This window comes from Ambystoma mexicanum, chromosome 5q, assembly GCF_040938575.1.
Source record: "Ambystoma mexicanum isolate Mex_15411 chromosome 5q, UKY_AmexF1_1, whole genome shotgun sequence".
NCBI lineage: Eukaryota > Metazoa > Chordata > Amphibia > Caudata > Ambystomatidae > Ambystoma > Ambystoma mexicanum.
The window spans coordinates 101,951,933-101,970,106 of NC_090933.1; the positions used below are offsets into that span (position 1 = coordinate 101,951,933).

Genomic DNA, 18,174 nt, shown 5'->3' on the forward strand with positions numbered 1-18,174 from the left:
CAATCAGATACTTGTTTCTCCTTATAATCTGGGTGAATTTCCATTCCCCAGATACAAGCAGGATTCTAGTCAACAGTTCCAAAAAGATAAGGAAATCCTATCTTGTAATAATAATACATTTTCAACTCTGTTCTGTTTCATTTGTTCCAACACAGTTCTGTTTGGTTCAGTCTGACAACAAAAGTTCCATAATTAATTTTCCTCCTTCCACTTGTGACCAAGAACTTAGAATAATTTCTCCTCTTCGTGTGGGAATATTTCAGCTACGGTTCATGAATACTTGTTTCAGCAAATGTATATAACTCTGCACCAGTTTACACAACTTACTTCAGTAATGTCAAGATGATTTATCAACAACTCTAAACATTGTTGTAGTTCTGCTACCTTTGCTTTCAGGTTTGTAACCACACCGCATTACTTCAGTGACTTCCACCTGGTGCAGTCACCTGCCAAGCCTACTACCACAATGTCCTCTACTCTGGTGTACTCTCCTACCAGAACAGAGAAAACTACTACAAAGTCTTCTGACCTAGTGCACTCTGCAGCCAGGCCAGAATGCACAAAAAACTGCAACTACTTCCGTGGTAAAGATATCCTCCTCCAACAATCAGCATTGCCTCTTGCATCACAACATTAAGTTCAAAAGGGTCTAAAGGGAAAACAAGCATCACTCTGGTGCCGACTGCCATACACCTGCGAACGCCTTCTATCATAAAAGGCAGCCTTCCTGCCACTCTTGTTTCCCCACTTCTGCTTTAACTGCTGACAAGGATTCTCTCCCTTTCTCACACCTCTTTGGTTTATGTAATATGGGTTTGAGCCAATTACTCTTTTGAGCTTCTTTAGATTTGAGCAATAGGTTTTACAATCATTGACACTCATTTACCCCTTCTTGACTTTGGCAATGGTTGTTCTCTCACTTGCCTCGTTATAGTTTGCTTTTGGCTTTGACAATAGTGGTTTCACTTAGTTTTTCGCCTTATTGCCCCACGCCTGTTGGCATTTAATCAAACCCACATAAAATCACACCCTTTTGATCTGATGATTATGTTCTTTTTATTCGATTTGCTCTGTTTACAGTCAGCTTGCTTTACAAAGTAATGTTATTCTGCTTTAGTTCAGTTTGGCATTCAAAATTATGCTTCAGTTTGAATTTCACTCTACTTGTTCTACTTCTAGTGTTTAGGCCCCCGATCTTGACAAGTGAGCTGTTACTGAGCGCTCTGGTGTCACAATCACTTCACCATGTCTGGCATGCGCGTCCGTTCGCCTCACTGTCTCCAGCTCCTCTGTTACTGCTTCCGCTTGCGGTCTGAAATCCTCTGCTTCCCAGCTTCCTGTGACTCGTGCCAGTCACTAGAGGAGCTCTCCCGCTGCCGCAGCTCACTGGTACTCGTCTAACACCAGAGCCCGAATGACATTGGGAAACGTTTTCAAATATTGCGATCACTGCTGTGCAACCTTTGCAGATTTGGTCCTCAAGGGGCAAGCCGTCAACTCTCATGCCTCCTGCTGCGCCACCTCTGCATTCACAGTCTGGAACAGCAAAGACCCTCTAAGGACCGACATCCACTCAATGCACCAAAATGGTCCCAGCGTCTCTGCTCTGCTTCTGCCGCCACGTGGAGGTAATACAATGACTCCACCTTCTACTGCTGCTCTCTCCTTTGGCCTGTAACTGAGGGGGCCTTTTATGCCTCTGAGCTTTCTCTCATATGTGGGTCATTACCTCAAGACCTTCCTCTGCCCTGCTGATTTCCTGTCTGATAATGCACTGGTCCCCTGGCTACCCTCTGATTTGGGGCCCAGGTCCCTGTCCGCACAGTTGCACACCTGCACTGCCTCCCAGCAACCCTTGCACTTTGGATCTGTATCTGTAACCCTACAGTCCCCCTACCTACACTTTTGGACACCTGCTGTCTGCACTTAACCTTGCACCTGCTACCTGCTGGCCGCACTCTTGTTATTGTTTCGATCCCATATACAGCACTGCCCCCCTCCCCTTTCCCCTGGGACCTTTCCCCCTCTCAACTCCCCTGCACTTGCACAATCTCAATGTCACCTGGCCTAGTAAGATTGCCCTCTCTGTCCTCTCTCTCTGTTCCCGATCCCTTGCCACGTCGTGCCTTCAAACACTTGTGTATAGGAGCGTTATAAATGCCCTATCATAATAGGCTGCACTTGCAGTCTTGTGCCTCTTGTGAGGGGTCAGAAACGTGAGGCAGACAACTTTGTAAAGGTTTCTCAATAAATGCCATTTTATTAGATTAGAAGGTTGGAGGAACGCCTCACCATCACTACCCTGACAAAGATTTCCCTGCCTAAAGTAAACTCAAGGAAACACTAACAAAGGATATCTGTCCATCACACTTTTAAATAAATAAATACGCAAATGCATGGCAGTTCAAAACAATAGTGATTTAATTTGTAATGTAACCAGTCTCTCTTTATAACCTGTCCGAATCACCCTTCCCCAGATTTAAGCAGGATTCTGCTTAATAGTACAAGAAAAAAAATAAGGAAATCCTGGTTTGCAACAAAGTTCCAACACAGTTCTGTGCAACTTCAACTCGTCAACAGAAAGTTCAAACAAGGACAACAGAAGGATCTTCCTTGAGCAGGTTCTCAGTTCATCAATAGCAACAATAATTGTCTTGGTCAGGGTGATTTCCCACAATTGATGAGTTCTAAAGAAACATAACTTCTTCGTAACAGCGTTACATAGGTCTTCCTTTAGCACCACAAACATAAATTGTCTTTGTCACAACCACTTTGTAGCACTTCAACTTCCACCTGTTTTACTTTCATGCCAGGCCTACTGCCTGTCATGCCTGCTGATCGTTTCTTCGATGGTGAACAGCGTTTGTCTAGTTCATGTATCAATCGCACAGCATGGGCATTCAGAACAGCTGTTAGACCATTTTATTTATTTATTGTTGTTTATAGTTCGAAAATGAACTTTTACAACATGTTCTTTCACATATAACACAAACATACTTTCTCAACAATACATTTAACATTTCTATAGCAACCCTAAATAATACATAAATTCATTATACAAAGAAAAAGCACAAGCACTCAATTCCACAATAGGACACATGGCCATTAATAGCTCTCACAGAGAACAAAAATGTGTGTTACAATAACACCTTAATGGCAGAGTTTGAGTTACCCCTAATCATATCTATTTTAATAACTAAGCACATACAAATTCGTTATAACAATAGACGAGAAGATAATGTCGCAGGTAGAATTTAGTAACAGCATATCCTAGATACTTATGTCAGTGTTAATAGTATACATAGCCATTTCCCATACATGATGCATGGCTATAATCAAAGTTTCAGACAATGTGTTTAGACATTGGTGCCAAAAATGGATGGACGCAATATATTCATGATTATACACATGGCGGCTATACATACATCTATATAGGATTATGAGTTTGGGGTACATAGTATATTTCTAGTTGTTTCAAGATTACCATGAAGTCTACATATTCAACAGTACCTTTGTTCCGGTGCCAATTGCTATTGTGTGCCATGTGTTGCTCTCACTGGTAATTGGTTGAGTCGCATAAGCAACCTAAATCTGTGCACTGTTGTGGATGGACATCTAATCAAGTACCATTGTGGGCGACGATACATGTGGGTAATCCCTTCTAAATATACATAGTTGTGTAATTTACCCATGTGTTCAAAATGATCACTCCAATCTTTCATCCTAGATTTATATATCAAAGCTCTTATTGGCACTATATCGCCCACATTTTGCGCGATCGATTGACCAATTAAGTGTCGAGTATGAGTCGGTACAAAGCTGGTCCTATTTTGCCTGAACCTTGTCTCGATCGAAATTGATGATTCCTTTTCCCATGATCCTCAGCATTTCTCTGGTCTCATGACACAAAGCTTTCAATGGGAGCAAGTCTCTTTGATATTGAACAATGGCTTTTATGGAAGTTAAGCCACATTCCACTCATATATTGAATAGGGCAGGACAAAGGGAGGCTTAGTATTGTTTGCCAAAAGTGACCTTCAACTTTGTCAAGCCAAGATAGATTGGTAAGAGTGAGGGCTTCGAGGCTGTAGACAAGCACTGATATAAACCATTGGCTGTATAGCAACATATTCATTTCAAGGTATACCCAGCATATTGCGTGACATACTTACGAACCAAATTGGTAATATGTCTAGCTTGCTGGGTTTTCCTCTCTATTAATGTAGGATATCCTGATTTACAGTCCATCTCCACACCAATATATTTATAGGAGTGAGTATAATCAATGACGCCCCAGCTGATCTTCATTTCTAGTCTATGAACATGTCTAGATGTAACAAGCATGGTCTTGGTCTTAGTCAAATTGATTGTCATGCCATATTCAGAAGAAAATCGACCCAGTTCTTCCAATAAGCCTTTCATGCCCAGAATCGTATGATCAGTTATTACAAGGTCATCGGCGTATAATAACACCGAGACCTTAGTGGTTTTAAATCGAATAGGGAAATGCGCATGCTTTTCAAGGCGCTGAATTAATTTGGCGGTATACAAGTTAAATAGAAGAGCCGCCAATAAGCAACCTTGTCTAACACCCTTGTTAATTTTAATATAGCCAGATAGTCTCCCATTGGTGTCTAGGCGGACGCGAGCAGCGTTATTTTGGTGCAACTTAAATCAGGATTTCGAGTAACCAGGGTGGACAACCATAAGACAGGATCTCCCACAATTTATTGCGGTTGACCCTGTCTAACGCAGAGCTAAAATGGACAAAAGTAAATACTGAAGGGTTACCATGCCATTTTGCCCTGGTCATGATTGCGTCCAGAATTCCCTGATATTATAGGTGGTACTCAACCCAGCGTGAAATCCGGATTGAAAAGGGTGGAGGATCCTATTTTCCTCGGCCCAGCTCTGCAGATGATGAAGCACTATAGCCGAAAATATCTTGCACATAGTGTCTAGCAAGGATAAAATTCTATAGTTGCCAGGCAAAGTTCGTACATAAGAATCAAAATGGAAGTGGTCATTGACTCGGGTATCTTTTTGTCTAGGCACACTTTTTTATATAGCGTCATCAAGACAAGTGACCAACCCAGAGGATCTTACTTTACTACCACCGAGGCAAGGCCATTGAGGCCAGGAGCTCTGGAATTGTTAAGTTTGCTTATGTTGTTAATTATATCTTGTCTGCTAAATATCAGGGGCCAAGCTCCACTGGAGCGGGCTGCTTTTTTCTATTATCTGGTTATCATACATATTAGCAGTGATATAATCAGCCCATATTTGTTCATCAATGGCATTCAGCGGCTCTGGCAAACAATGATCTCTGGCTTTATTCAGCACTTTCCATATGGCTCTGCTATTGCCCTTTTGAATGGTTGCAATAAGACCCTGCCTTCTCAGATTCATTTTTACGTGGCGATGTCTCTTGCACCATCCTCTATACCTAGTTTTCAGGCAGTTACTTCGGCTGGCATATTAAGTGTTAGATAGGCAGGATTTCTTCAGATGCCTTAGATCTCGACAATATAAGCGTCTTTTAATCACCACTTCCTTATCATATGGAATAGCCTGACTTTTAGCGCCTACAGCAATCGTGTTACCAGGAGTGCAAGCTACTTCACAGGCCATTTGCTGATGAGTGTCTCGATTGCATCGCCATCTAAATAATGGATATAACAATACTGTTGACACAAAAATTGTTGTAGTCTTTTTGACATTTTCCTGATTTTTGTTTGATTCCAGCTTATTCTACCTCCATAATTAGTCACTTCAATATTTATGGGGCCTCGAGCCTCCATGCTATCCAGCGAGAAGTTAAGGAGTGCTACAACCATAGCGTGATCACTAAAAGGCAGCAGCACTACCTCAAAGTCACTCATATAGCTAAAGGCTGTAGTGTTCCCACAAATATAGTCAAGGGTAGCAGTTTTACTACCATTAGACCATGTACATTGGCCGGGGCGGTCACTAATAGTTCTTCCATTTAACGGCCATAGATGCCAATCATACAAGTTACTCCACACTCTGCCTCTAGCATTTAGCTTATGTTTGACCATTATACTAGCGGATAGATTAAGAAACTCGGCCTTCATCGTGGAATTCCCGCAATGGGCATTCAGATTCCCCCCCCAGAATGACCAAATCATTGTCTACGATCAGACACTAATTTGTAAGGAGGTTATCTAATAAATCATGTATGTATATCGTGCACTCTCGCGAAGGGGGATCATATATGTTTAGAATTAAAGTATTAGGAATGGGCGTGCCATCTTTACATTTAATTTCAACTGCCAAGACATGGTTATTGCCAGTAGTGTCAGTTAGTTCACAAGACTAAAAGTCATGGCTAATGCCCATTATCAGGCAGCCATAAGGGTTGCCTTTATCCCCCTTTTTTCGCATGTGTTTGGTAGATACAATGAGTGTCCATATAAAAGTTGACAGTTAACCAAGTCTTGTAAGAGAAATATTCAATGTTTAATAATTGCTTCAGGTGACGCACCTGAGCTCAGGAAGTGAGAATGCCCTAGAGTATTCCACGAAGCGATTGATAGCGCTCATGGTTGGCTCACTTCGAGTTAACCCAACAGATTCATGAGCCAATTTCAGTTTGCGCAGGGGAAGTTTTAGCAAGGTTGGATTTTCAAGAGCCACAATGGTCACAGGCTTGGGGATCAGAGCTAATAGGAATAGCAATGTCGAGTTCACAACCCAAAAAATTCAGTGAATCTGCTTGGGCACGAATAAGAGATGCTGTAGAGGGGAGAACACAATGGACTAAAGAGACGGCCCCAAATTGGCATTTGATGGGTTGCACAAATTCAAAGTCACAGTATTTAAAAATACGTAGAGCCGGGATCTTAGCACAAAGTTCAACCAATAAAGGTCTATTAAAGGGTTTCTTTGTGCGCTTATCTGTGCGTTCACTGATGGTAACCACTCGGTTATTCTGATCTGTTACACTGTCATTACAGGCTTCTTTTTCTTGGCCGCCATTGTCATGTGTATTATTGTGGGGATGTCTCCCTCTCAAATCATGGGAAACAGTATCACTAGTTTCTTCAGTTGAGTTAAGCGTTGATGTTTGCTTAGCAGGACCAGTGGCAGTTTTCCCTTTAGCTTTATCATTGGAAGCCAGCCAACTAGTCAAGGTTCCCAATTTGGCAGATGCACTCTTTTTATTTCTGTTAACACACTTCCTAAGGTGCTTTGCTTTGGCTTTTATAGCAACAAATGAGGCAACTGTGGAATTCAATGGCTGGCTATGATTGTTGATGTCATCCTCAATGCTGTTGGAATACTGGCGATGGAGATCGCTGCTTGCACTTTTTCGCTAGTTTCCTTTGTTCTTTGTGGGTAGGATATCTTATAGGTACTTCAGTTATGTTATATGAATTAGCTACTTCGATAGGTTCAGTGGTGTGAATAGGAGCCAAGGGTACGTGGATCATTTCCCTATGACTATTATTGACAGGTAATTTAACTTTCGCTTACCTCGGGATACGACGAACAAGGTTTCCAGTTGTATTCAGGTTTACAACAGACGCCTGCCACTCGCTGAACACCACCAAACACACTCTTCTCCCACACTCCTCTTCAACGCTCCGCGTAGCAGCTGTGGGGACGTAGGGGCGGCGTCATTTGCAGCAGTGGGCAGAGAATAAAGACTGTTCCAGGCAACAGTTTTATACTTAATGGAGGCCGTTTTATACTCAATGGAGGCTGTCGGCACGGTTGCCGTGGTGACACCCTACGGTCTTGGGACAGCCATAGGCTAAGGTGAGGCTCTCGCTTTCCCGACGTTATTTCGCTCGTTGGCTCTGCCTCCAAGTTTTCCGCTTTCTATTTAAACGAAGCACGCAGTACAAACGGGTGCTTCCGATTGCTTTTCCTGCTATCCTGAAGCTCCGTTCACAATTCTGTTTCTAGCACCTTGTGAACACGATTCCTTTTCTCAGACTCTTTACGGACCATTTCGGGCTCTGCCCATGTCTCCCGTGCTAAGTGTTACGCTGTCCTCTCCCGCTCTCAGAACTCCCAGAACAGCATATTTATCACCTCACTCCTAGGCAGGGGCTCTTCCGGCACCAGCTACTTCCTTTTCAGCAAAGTGTGTGCTATATTGTTGCCGGTAGTTCAGTCTCACGACTTTCACCAAGGCTCCCTGTTTCCCGGTTGCTGTCATTCCAGCATTGCAGGACTTTGGTTGGATTTACCGCTCATGCTCTATTCAGCACGTTAGCCACGCATTTGTGTCAGAGGTTATCCTGAACTCTCTAGATTATCCGCATTGCCTCCACATACATCATATCCAGGCTGAATAAGAACATTGCCTCCATTTGACTACAGAGATCTACTACCCAATCCCGATCTCATTTCATGAAGTAGAAGTGCCCCGAACTATGGATGCTCTGCTGATTCACATCCAGTGCACTAACCCGAATCTAGCGTCCCTCGTGCCGTTCGGGTTAGTCCCTATACTAACATAGCTTTCCTTTTGTTATCTTCTACTCTCTGGACCACATAACGGAAGACAAACTACCTCTTCTTCAGTAAAAAGAGCACCATTGCATTCCTAGGTGGATTCTGGAAGTGTTTCCTCAAGTGATTCAATAAGGTCCGGCACCTTATTCATGCAGGTTAGTCTAGAAGTCTTCAGACAGTTGGGTTACATTCCTGACGGTGTGGTACTGATATTGATCTCTTGTTGCAGTCTGGTGTTCTCCTACTTTGTGGATTCCTTACCCTTTCAAGTGATTGATTTCTCTAGCCTGCCATAGCAATGGCTAGTGAGGTTCATCACTAGGAAGGTCTCTTCGTCGACTAGTAGAGTAATCATATCTGAGGCAGAGACTTACATGTCTATCCAACTGTATCGTCTTCCATACGGAGGGTCTGTTCTGTGCCTCGGGTGAATCTTCTTGTTGATTTATTGTTACCCTGCAAGAATTGATTCTGAATTGTAACACTGCCTCAGTTCACATCTGGTTTAGACCCATGCCAGGCCGACTCCTCCAAAGGTTTGCCATCCAGGTATTCTCCCCTGCCCTAAAAGCATTTCACAACAAGTGCTCTTGTGGTTAAGGTCAACTGACAAAAGGTTCACATCAGCTTCACAATAATCAGCAGTTTGCAGCTTTGAACCTTTCAACAAGGCATGCACTTCCATTTCCCTCGTCGCTCGCAGGACTTCTGCTACTGTGGCTCCTTGCGTTCCGGCGAATTGCTTCTCTTAGTCCGCCGCCGCCCTTGCTACCTGCAATATGAGCTCCTCTTGCTCCTGAGGCCCTCTGGTCCACGTCAGCCAGCTGAGACAGCCTTGAGGCCTTTGGGTGCATGCCAGCCACAGAGACATCCTCCTGGGAGGGAGAGCTTCCCTCGCTTTCGTTTTCCGCTGCACAGCCTCTGCAGAATAGGTCTCCAGAGGGCAAGCTTCCCGCTGCGCAAACCTTTCAGGACCGACAGCTGATATCTGCTAAACAGTGGTCCCGGCGTCTTCTCTCTCCTTCAGCTTCTGCCTGGCCTGCCTGCACAAACCACGCTGCTTCTGCTTCATGCTTCCTCTGCTCTTCTCTATGACCTGCACCTGAGGGGACCTTTCAAGTCGCTCCGTTTCCCTCAGGCGTGGGCCATCTGAATTAACGATCTGACCACTCCTGCAACATTGTTACTCTTTAATCCTCTTCTTCATCCCAGTACTTAGGGAATTATGGGACTTGAAGTCCCTAATGACAAAGTTAGGTTTTTGAGTTTGATTTTTACTTTTAAACCCAAGTCTGTTCCTTTAAGCGGTTCATAGATTTAGTTTCACTTGACCTTTGGACGTTAGGGAGGTCTTTAGCCTTACAAGTCTCCAGGGTTTTGGAAGGGTTTTTATTTCCCCCCCCCCCCTCCAAGGCCTAGGAGTTTGTGATTGTTTTCACCCCTATTTACATGTGCATCTTAAGGAACAAAGAGATGGTTATTACAACAAGCAATTTCATACTTTGGCATTGTGGAGCCATCCTCCTTAGAGGAAGAAAAATACTGTGTCTCATCCCACAGAGTCCTCTCACTCCCCTGGGCCTTTTCTACTCCAAGGTGATCCTCCCGCAGACAACCCCCACCTTCCCCCCAAGGTCAGGATAAGAAAGCATCTGCCTTTCCCTGGTCACCCGGGAGGTGACTTTAGGCAGGGAATTAGCTAGGAGTTTGTAGGCTTCATCACACACTGCAGTCCTCTGGGAATTGTGGGACTTGAAGTCCACAATATGAAAATCAGTTTTTCTAATAGGGACAATAATGTTACTTTCATATCTTCCCTTAATCATATTCCTCAGGGGGGCATCATAAGAATTCAATTGGGAAAAAATTTTTCACAGAGGAACGAGGATTTTCTAGATTTTATTTGGAGCCATTTAAAGACTCCTCTTTACTAAACCTCATAGTCCTGAGAGCTTTCACCTTCATGTGGGTCTATGATTTTAGGGGGGGGGGGTTAATTACTCCCGATATATAAATAATCATGGTTGTTTGTACCCACATTAAGATAGTCAGTTTGGGAAATTAACTCCTCTCTTTGACAACAAGCTATTACATATTTTTCTCCCTAGAGGAAGACAAATACTGCGTCTCATCCAACAGAGTATTTCCATTCCCCAGAGGCTTTTCTCCTCCCAGGTGATCCTTCCAACTAATACTACCCTCAGGGTTAGTATCAGGAAGCATCTGCTTTTCCCTGTCCACCTGGGAGGAGATTTTAGGCAGGGTTACTGTGAGGACTCAGCAGGATTCATCACAGCTGGTAGTTGGGTGGTTAACCTTGGGCGAAATGAAGCAGAGAATGATTGTTACTCTCTCAAACGCTGTTATAATTCAGTCAGGCTCTGGCTCTTATGCCAAAAAGAAGGCATGTTTGTTGAATTCCTGAAAAAGGACAAGGCTTGAACTGACAGTACTGACTGTGTGCATAATAAATAAACTGACATACCAAATTACAATTTGCAGATAAAGATATTTTGAGTATTTATTTAAATAAATCATTATTGAAACCAAACTCTTTTGCAATAAATCTATACAGACAAACTAAAAATGTATAAAAGAAATACAAAAAGCTACAGTACCTCTTTTCTGCAAGTTTTGTATGCTCGTTCTCTAAAGTTACCACAAAAAAAAGAAGGGTACAGCAGCAAGCTGCTAGAAACTTTTGAAGACTGTCACTAGGCAAATTAGCTTGATCTGCAAGTCTTGTTGTAGCACGCAAAATGGATGCAGCCATGCTGTCTGGTATTACTTCAACTCCAGCCTAGAAGACAAAGTGATTTGTTATATCGTGCACAAAAAAACTATTTTATGCAAAACAGTGATTTTAAGCCGGACCGTTCAAAATTGAAAAAATAAAAAAATACAAACGAACCACACGCCACAGGTCGGGAATGCCAGCAAACACCAGTGTGTCTGCCCAGGAGGATTGGGATCCCCGGGGCGTACGGACAGGCGTAGAAGCAATTGAATAATTGTTGTGAATATCAACAAAGTAACAGACATTTCTATAGAGATAATTTACACAAGTCTCCACATATGAGATGTCGGTCTGGAGAAAATTGGAGTAAAAGTTGTCATAAGCAATTGAACACCAATGAAGAAGTTGAAAGGCAAGATCTGTACAAATCTTCATATACGAGATGTCAATATGGGGAAGATTGGAACAAGTAATGCCTGAGTCAATAAAGTATAAACAGCAAAGGAGTAAAACTGTGCTATACTTAAAGAGAAAGAGAAATGAAAGATATAGAGAAGGTTATAAGACCTGGTGAAAGAAGTGTATCAGGCAGTGAACCATTAGGGGAACGATAGCTGGCAGTAGAGTATGCCAGGGGATCTACAAAGCCCAGAGGGGAGTTCCTGGCAGGTTAGTATATCAAGTATACCAGTTAGTCCATCTAGAGTATATAAAAGACATTGTGAAAAGGTTACTGACAGGAGAGCATACCAGGAGACCATCATTAAGAAGTTGTTGAAAATACATGTTTGCCATACTTTCGAACACCATTGCTTGGAAAAGACACTTTTCATCATCGTTGGAAGGGTGTTGTGTGGGAGATATTTCTACTAAACTTAAAGAAACATTGTTTGAACAGAAAATGTTCAATATTCTACCCGAGACAGTTCAGGGGAAGGAACCATCTTCTGGATACAAGGAATGTTTTGTTGGATTTACATATTGTTTTCTGCACACTTTTTGCTGAATCTAAAGCAGAGATAGTTACATTGCACCTTTTGTTGTTCGCTTTTAGTGTGAGGGTCAGATACATTTTGGACACAAGGACAGTTTGCCTAAGTTTAATGACGAGGCAAAGACTGATCTTTAGTTTTGATTTCTTAGGCAGGGAAACGCTTTAGGATAGGGGCAGAAAGACCTTTATCCAAATCTTTTATTTTGGTAAAATGTTTAATGTTGAAAACATTGCAACTTTCTGTCCGCCTCTCATGTTATGTTATGTTACTTTGCATTTATATAGCGCCTTATGTACCATTGGTATGGTCTGAAGGCGCTGGTAGGTTAAACGCCCTCGGGAACCGAAGTTCAAGTCAGTAGAGAGAGTCAAAGGTGCTTTTGAGCACCGGATATGTGTGCGGCTGGTGTGGCATTCGTGTAATAGCTGCATCATAGCGGTGGGTGTGGTGGTTGAGAGATCAGTGGTACGTGTTCGTTCTGGCAGGTTTTATCCAGACCGGTTCTGGCTGCGTTAGGCCTGAGGAGAACACCTGGCTGGGACGAGGGGGTGAAACCAGCAGTGATTAGTTAGAGTGATGTAGAGTATGAGGCAGATGTTGGTATGAGAACAGTTATACCGAATGGTGTCATAGTATCTCTGTGTTCTAGTTGAATGATGTAAAGAGGAGAGTAAGCATGGTGATGCTCTTTCAAACGTTACATGCATTCCAAACCATTCATGTATGTCCCGCATTTCTAGGCGCTCTAGTCCGCTCCATGCATTCCAGACCGCTCCATTCGCTCCCGTCTGTTTCAAGCATTACAGTCAGCTTCATGCATTCCAGTGCACTCCGAACCACCCCGCGCACTCCGAACCACCCCGCGCACTCCAGTCAGTTTCCATGTCTGACCCCTCAGTATCCAGTACTCAAATGACAAAGCAGTATAACCTTTGCTTACAAACAAAAATCAAAATGACAATATTATTTAGGGGTTTCATGTACAAATGATCAATTGTGGCTTTAACTAAAAGATTCAGGGCCTGATTCACAGACACGTTTTATAATGGCACAATCCCATTGGAAAACTCTGTGAATCAGGCTGTCACTGCCCCCGGCGACTGGCGTTTGTGGCGAAGGTGGAAACAGGGACGCCATTGAGTGTTCCGTTACGTTCCTTCTCCGTCTACCAGACACGGTCTAGTTGTTTCCAAGATGGCTGCCACCGTTTGTTTATCGCACTCGGCTGCCGGCGGCTCGGCGCGTTGCAACTGAGTTCTTTCTCGCCCTGTTGCTTGCGCTAGTTTTTCTCTCTGACAGTTATCTGTCCTGCTATTTACGCCTTCCTTGCGCTTCTGGTTTCTCCTCCTCCTGTGTCCGTTAGGCTCTCCTCCTTCTTTTGTTCCGCTTGCCTTCTCCTGTGTTTTTGTTCCCGTGCTGTCCCCTGCTACCATTCTTCGCTCCAGGATTTCTCAGACTCCTGGATTCTCCCGTACTCGCTTGTCCTCCTCCGTGAGGGGTACTTACCTGCGTCCCACTTTCTCCATTGAACGATCTGCTGTGACACTCCAACCTCTCTTTCCCTGGGTATCGCCGAAGGACCAATTCAACCTACTTCAGTGCAGACGACTTCCACAGCCTTCCCGACTACCTTGGATCCAGGGGTTTTTTGCCATCCGGTGGCATTTTCCCCTCCGGCTGTCGCGGAGGGGAGTCACCGTGGGTTTTCTCTGTCTGGGAGTCACGGTGGCTTCCTTCCGAGGTAGACCATTTCTTCAAAAAAAGAAGAAGCCTTACATAGGACTTACCCGCTGGAAGAAACTGGACTATTCAGGTGAGGAGGAGAGGATTGGGGAATGTTATAACTCGAGCGAAGACGAAGACATAGCTGATCATCTAGCAAGTCTCGTAGCCCCTAGCGCTAGTCTTGATAGCGGCCCTCAATGTCCTTGCATGTCTCAATGAGAGGCTGGATTACATTTGTGTAATGGCAAGTATCAGTATTGTCTCAAGTAGTGAATCTAAGAAAACAAATGATAAACTAAATATCAAAAAATACAGTTATGTTAAAATAGGCTTCTCCTAATACAGGTTATGGATATATATGATAAGGTTAAACAGCAATATGATTTACATTAATATTATAATTCATGATGGCAACAGAATTATTTTTTAACAGTAAAGTTAAAATTCAATTAACAAAATGAACATGAATTTACCTCTCAAATGTTCTTTCTGATGGATCAATCCTTCAGCTTCGTTATTTTCTTTCGATTGCCAGCTCTTTGGACATTTTTTTCACCACCAGGAGGTGCAGCTCTGCCCCATTGCCATGCACTCCCCAACACCAGAACTGGCAGTGCCATCCCCCATAACATGTGTGAGAGCTATCCGCCAAGCGGGTCAGGTTGGGAGGGTTCTGAGTAATCTGTAGGATGAAGGGCTATGTCATTTTATGTTACACCATACACTGGTCACCTTACGCACATGAATACCCGTGCAGCCACTAAGCCCTCCCTCTCAGGTCCTGATTTGCCTTCGACTTCTAACCTCAGGTCCTCACTCCCTCAAGTAGTACGGCAGCAGCTATGCAACAAGAAAACACAAGGGTATCCAATGCGTTATGGTCATTCTCACGTATTGCGATATTGGCAGCTGCCCTGGCGTCTTGGAGATAGTCGACGGAGACGCCGGCCTTCTTCTTTGCTTCATCACGCCTCCAGGAAGACCCGGCAGAGTCTTTGAAATCTTGGGTCATGTGACACAGAAACGCGCTATTTCATCAGTCACGTGATGGGGCCATGTGACACTCCTAGGCCCCTTCAAAACTGGAGAGGGAACGCTCATTCAGTGCTTCACAGCTGACCCAATCAGGCACCGTTCGGCGTCTTCCTGTCTCCACATATCGATTCTGGACTACGGACTGTTCTTCTTGGATTCCTCTGTCAAGCTCTCGGATACTGTTTTACTGTTTCAGGACCTTTTGAACTGTGTTTTGGATTCCTTTGGATTACCCCTGGTTTTGACGAACTTGTCTGGCTTTTGACCTTGGAACTCTTAACGGACTGTTTTCGCATTACCCTTTCCATTCAGGTTTTGCAGTGCCAAACTCAACAACTATCTACGCCTACTCGCTACAGCTTGCTACATTCTGCAACCACACGGAACACCTCCATTTCCTTCTGTGCTCTTCCCAGACCCCACCTTGGTAAGCCCCTGGATATCTGTGATCTCGCCATTTCAGTGTATTTTTTTCCCATTGTACTGACCCATTGCTTGCTTTACAGCGGTCGAGGGGTCACCGGTGTTCCTGGTTCCTGGCGTTCTTCGGCACTCAAAAAACCTGTGGCCTCAAGGATCGCTCAGGAAGTTATTTGTATCTTTCTGAGTGGAACCTGTGGACAGAGGCCCCATAATCTTCATGACCATCAAGTCATAACAGACTGTGAAGCCAACAGGTTGTTCAGATTATGGAGGCATCGGCTGGGGACCCCGTGGCTGCTCTATTGCAAGCAGTTACTTCCTTGAGAGCCGATATGGTCGCGGCCAACACGGCGTTACACCACCGCCTTGACTCCCTTCAGAGTGCTCGCCATCCCCTACCTCCTGATTCTGAATTTGGGACCCCACACCTCCAACCCTTGGACCTTCTGCCGCCCCTTCCATTATCACACCAGTAATTGCTCCCACTCCTTTTCCTTTAGCACCCCCTGAGAGATTCCAAGGAGACCCCAGGAAATTCCGTACATTTTTGAATCAATGTAAATTACATTTCCTTTGTCGACCTTCAGCGTTCCCTGATGCACCTGCCAAGGCTGCGTTTTTGCTTTCCTATTTGTCTGGCGTTGCCGCCACATGGGCCAACTCATTACTTGAAAATGATCATCCAGCCCTTTATGACTTACTAGTGACTGAAATATCTAAGGTTTTTAACACCAGATACAAAGCTCAATCCACAGATTTAGAATTACTTGATCTCTCTCAGGGGAAAAGCACCCTTATAGAATACATAACACGATTTAACAAGTTAGCGGCAGAAACATCCTGGCCCGAAAACAAAAAAGCTGTAGTATTTTACAGAGGTCTAAACGGCTCCATTAAGGATGCTTTGGCAGTGGTGCCGTCGCTTCCGACTCAGTACTTTGATTTGGTTGATCTAACACTCCAGTTAGACGCTTGACGCACCGAGCGCAAGGCAGAAGTCAGATTCTAAGGTACCCAGTTATCGGTTCCTCCTGATGTAGCCAGTGAACCCATGCAAGTAGGTGGAATACTACGCCCTATAACTATGACGGAACGGGAAAGGCGGAGAACCGACAACGCTTGCTTTTATTGTGGACTTAATGGACCTTACGTCAAGAATTGTCCACGCCGTCCAAAGCAAAAGAATCAGGGTTTTCCGACTGCTCATCCCTGATTATGGGGGACAGGATGAGTTCTCCACAGTCCCCCTCTATTTCTCCTCCGGCATTTGGGCCTATTAGACCAGTCACAGTCCATGCCTTATTAAAGCCTACTCCTGACACAATGCATCCTGTTCAGATTATCATTGATTCCGGGGCCACTGGATGCTTTATTGACATAAAATGGCTTATGCTTTGAACCTACCACTAGTCACCAAGGAGTTTCCCGAGCCTGTACAGGCTGTGAATGGGACTTCCCTTGCTTCTGGACCTATTCGACAACAGACTGCTCCCATGGAAGTAGTCATCCAGGAAACACATAGGGAAATACTCGCCTTTGACCTCATAACCACCCCTCAGTTTGGTATCATTCTTGGTATCCCTTGGTTAAAAAAACACAATCCGCTAATCAATTGGGGTACTGGCCAGGTTTGTTTTGAATCTGAAGTTTGCCAACATTTTTGTCTTATCGAGCGAGAGGAGGTAATCGATACAACTGCTGCAGCGCTGGGTGCAGTAGCACATCTGACTCTATCCGGGACTGAGGAACACCACTCTTCTTCCACTTCGCACATGGTTGGTGCTGTTTTTTCCAACATACCTCCGGTATATCACGAGTTTTTGTCAGTCTTTGACAAGGGCACCGCAGCAGGTCTACCTCCACACAGACCCTACGATTGCCCCATAGATCTGGTTCCCAACGCTCAGATCCCCAAGGGCCGAATCTATTCTTTATCACCATTAGAGGATAAAGCCTTGAAAGAATACTTGCAGGAGGCATTACGTTTGGGTCATATTCGGCCCTCCTCATCGCCTGCTGCATGTCCCATCTTCTTTGTTCCAAAGAAAGAGGGGGATCTTCGCCCCTGTGTAGACTACAGAGGTTTGAACGCCATCACTATCAAGGATAGATATCCCATACCTCATCTCTCCACTCTTGGATAGATTAACACATGCCCCCATCTACACCAAATTAGATCTCCGGGGAGCATACAATTTGATACGTGTTCGCAAAGGGGATGAGTGGAAGACGGCGTTTTGCACCCGAAAGGGTTTATTTGAATACCTGGTAACGCCCTTCGGGTTGTGCAACGCCCCTGCCACCTTCCAGCGATTTATGAATGAGGTTTTTGGGGACATTCTGGACAATTATGTGGTGGTTTATTTGGACGACATTCAGATCTTTTCCACCTCTTTAGACGAACATATCCATCAATTCCAAGAAGTCCTATCCCGTTTGCGCAAGAATGCGCTATTTGCCAAACCTGAGAAGTGCCAGTTTCATACCAAAGAAGTAGAATTTCTGGGTTTCCACATTTCACCAGGTGGATTAACTATGAACCAGTCTAAAGTACGAGCCGTTTTGGAATGGCTGGTCCCGGTAAACTTAAAGTCTTTACAGTCTTTCCTGGGCTTTGCCAATTTTCAATCGGCGATTTATCCCTGGTTTTTCTACTATAGTGGCACCGTTAACCAAATTGACCAGTCCACGTGTTCCATTTATTTGGACCCCCGAACATCAGGCCGCTTTTGAGTCCTTGAAATCTGCGTTTACCTCAGCCCCGGTCCTACA

General features: G+C 44.2%; 1 protein-coding gene across 1 annotated transcript in view; it reads right to left on the bottom strand.

The window, feature by feature from the left end:
• Positions 1-18,174, bottom strand: part of TEX10 (testis expressed 10) — a 926,719-nt gene that overhangs the window by 118,102 nt on the left and 790,443 nt on the right. The window contains exon 12 of the mRNA XM_069620605.1: positions 11,106-11,287. Coding sequence (XP_069476706.1) covers positions 11,106-11,287 — 182 coding nt within the window. The remainder of the gene's footprint in view (positions 1-11,105; positions 11,288-18,174) is intronic.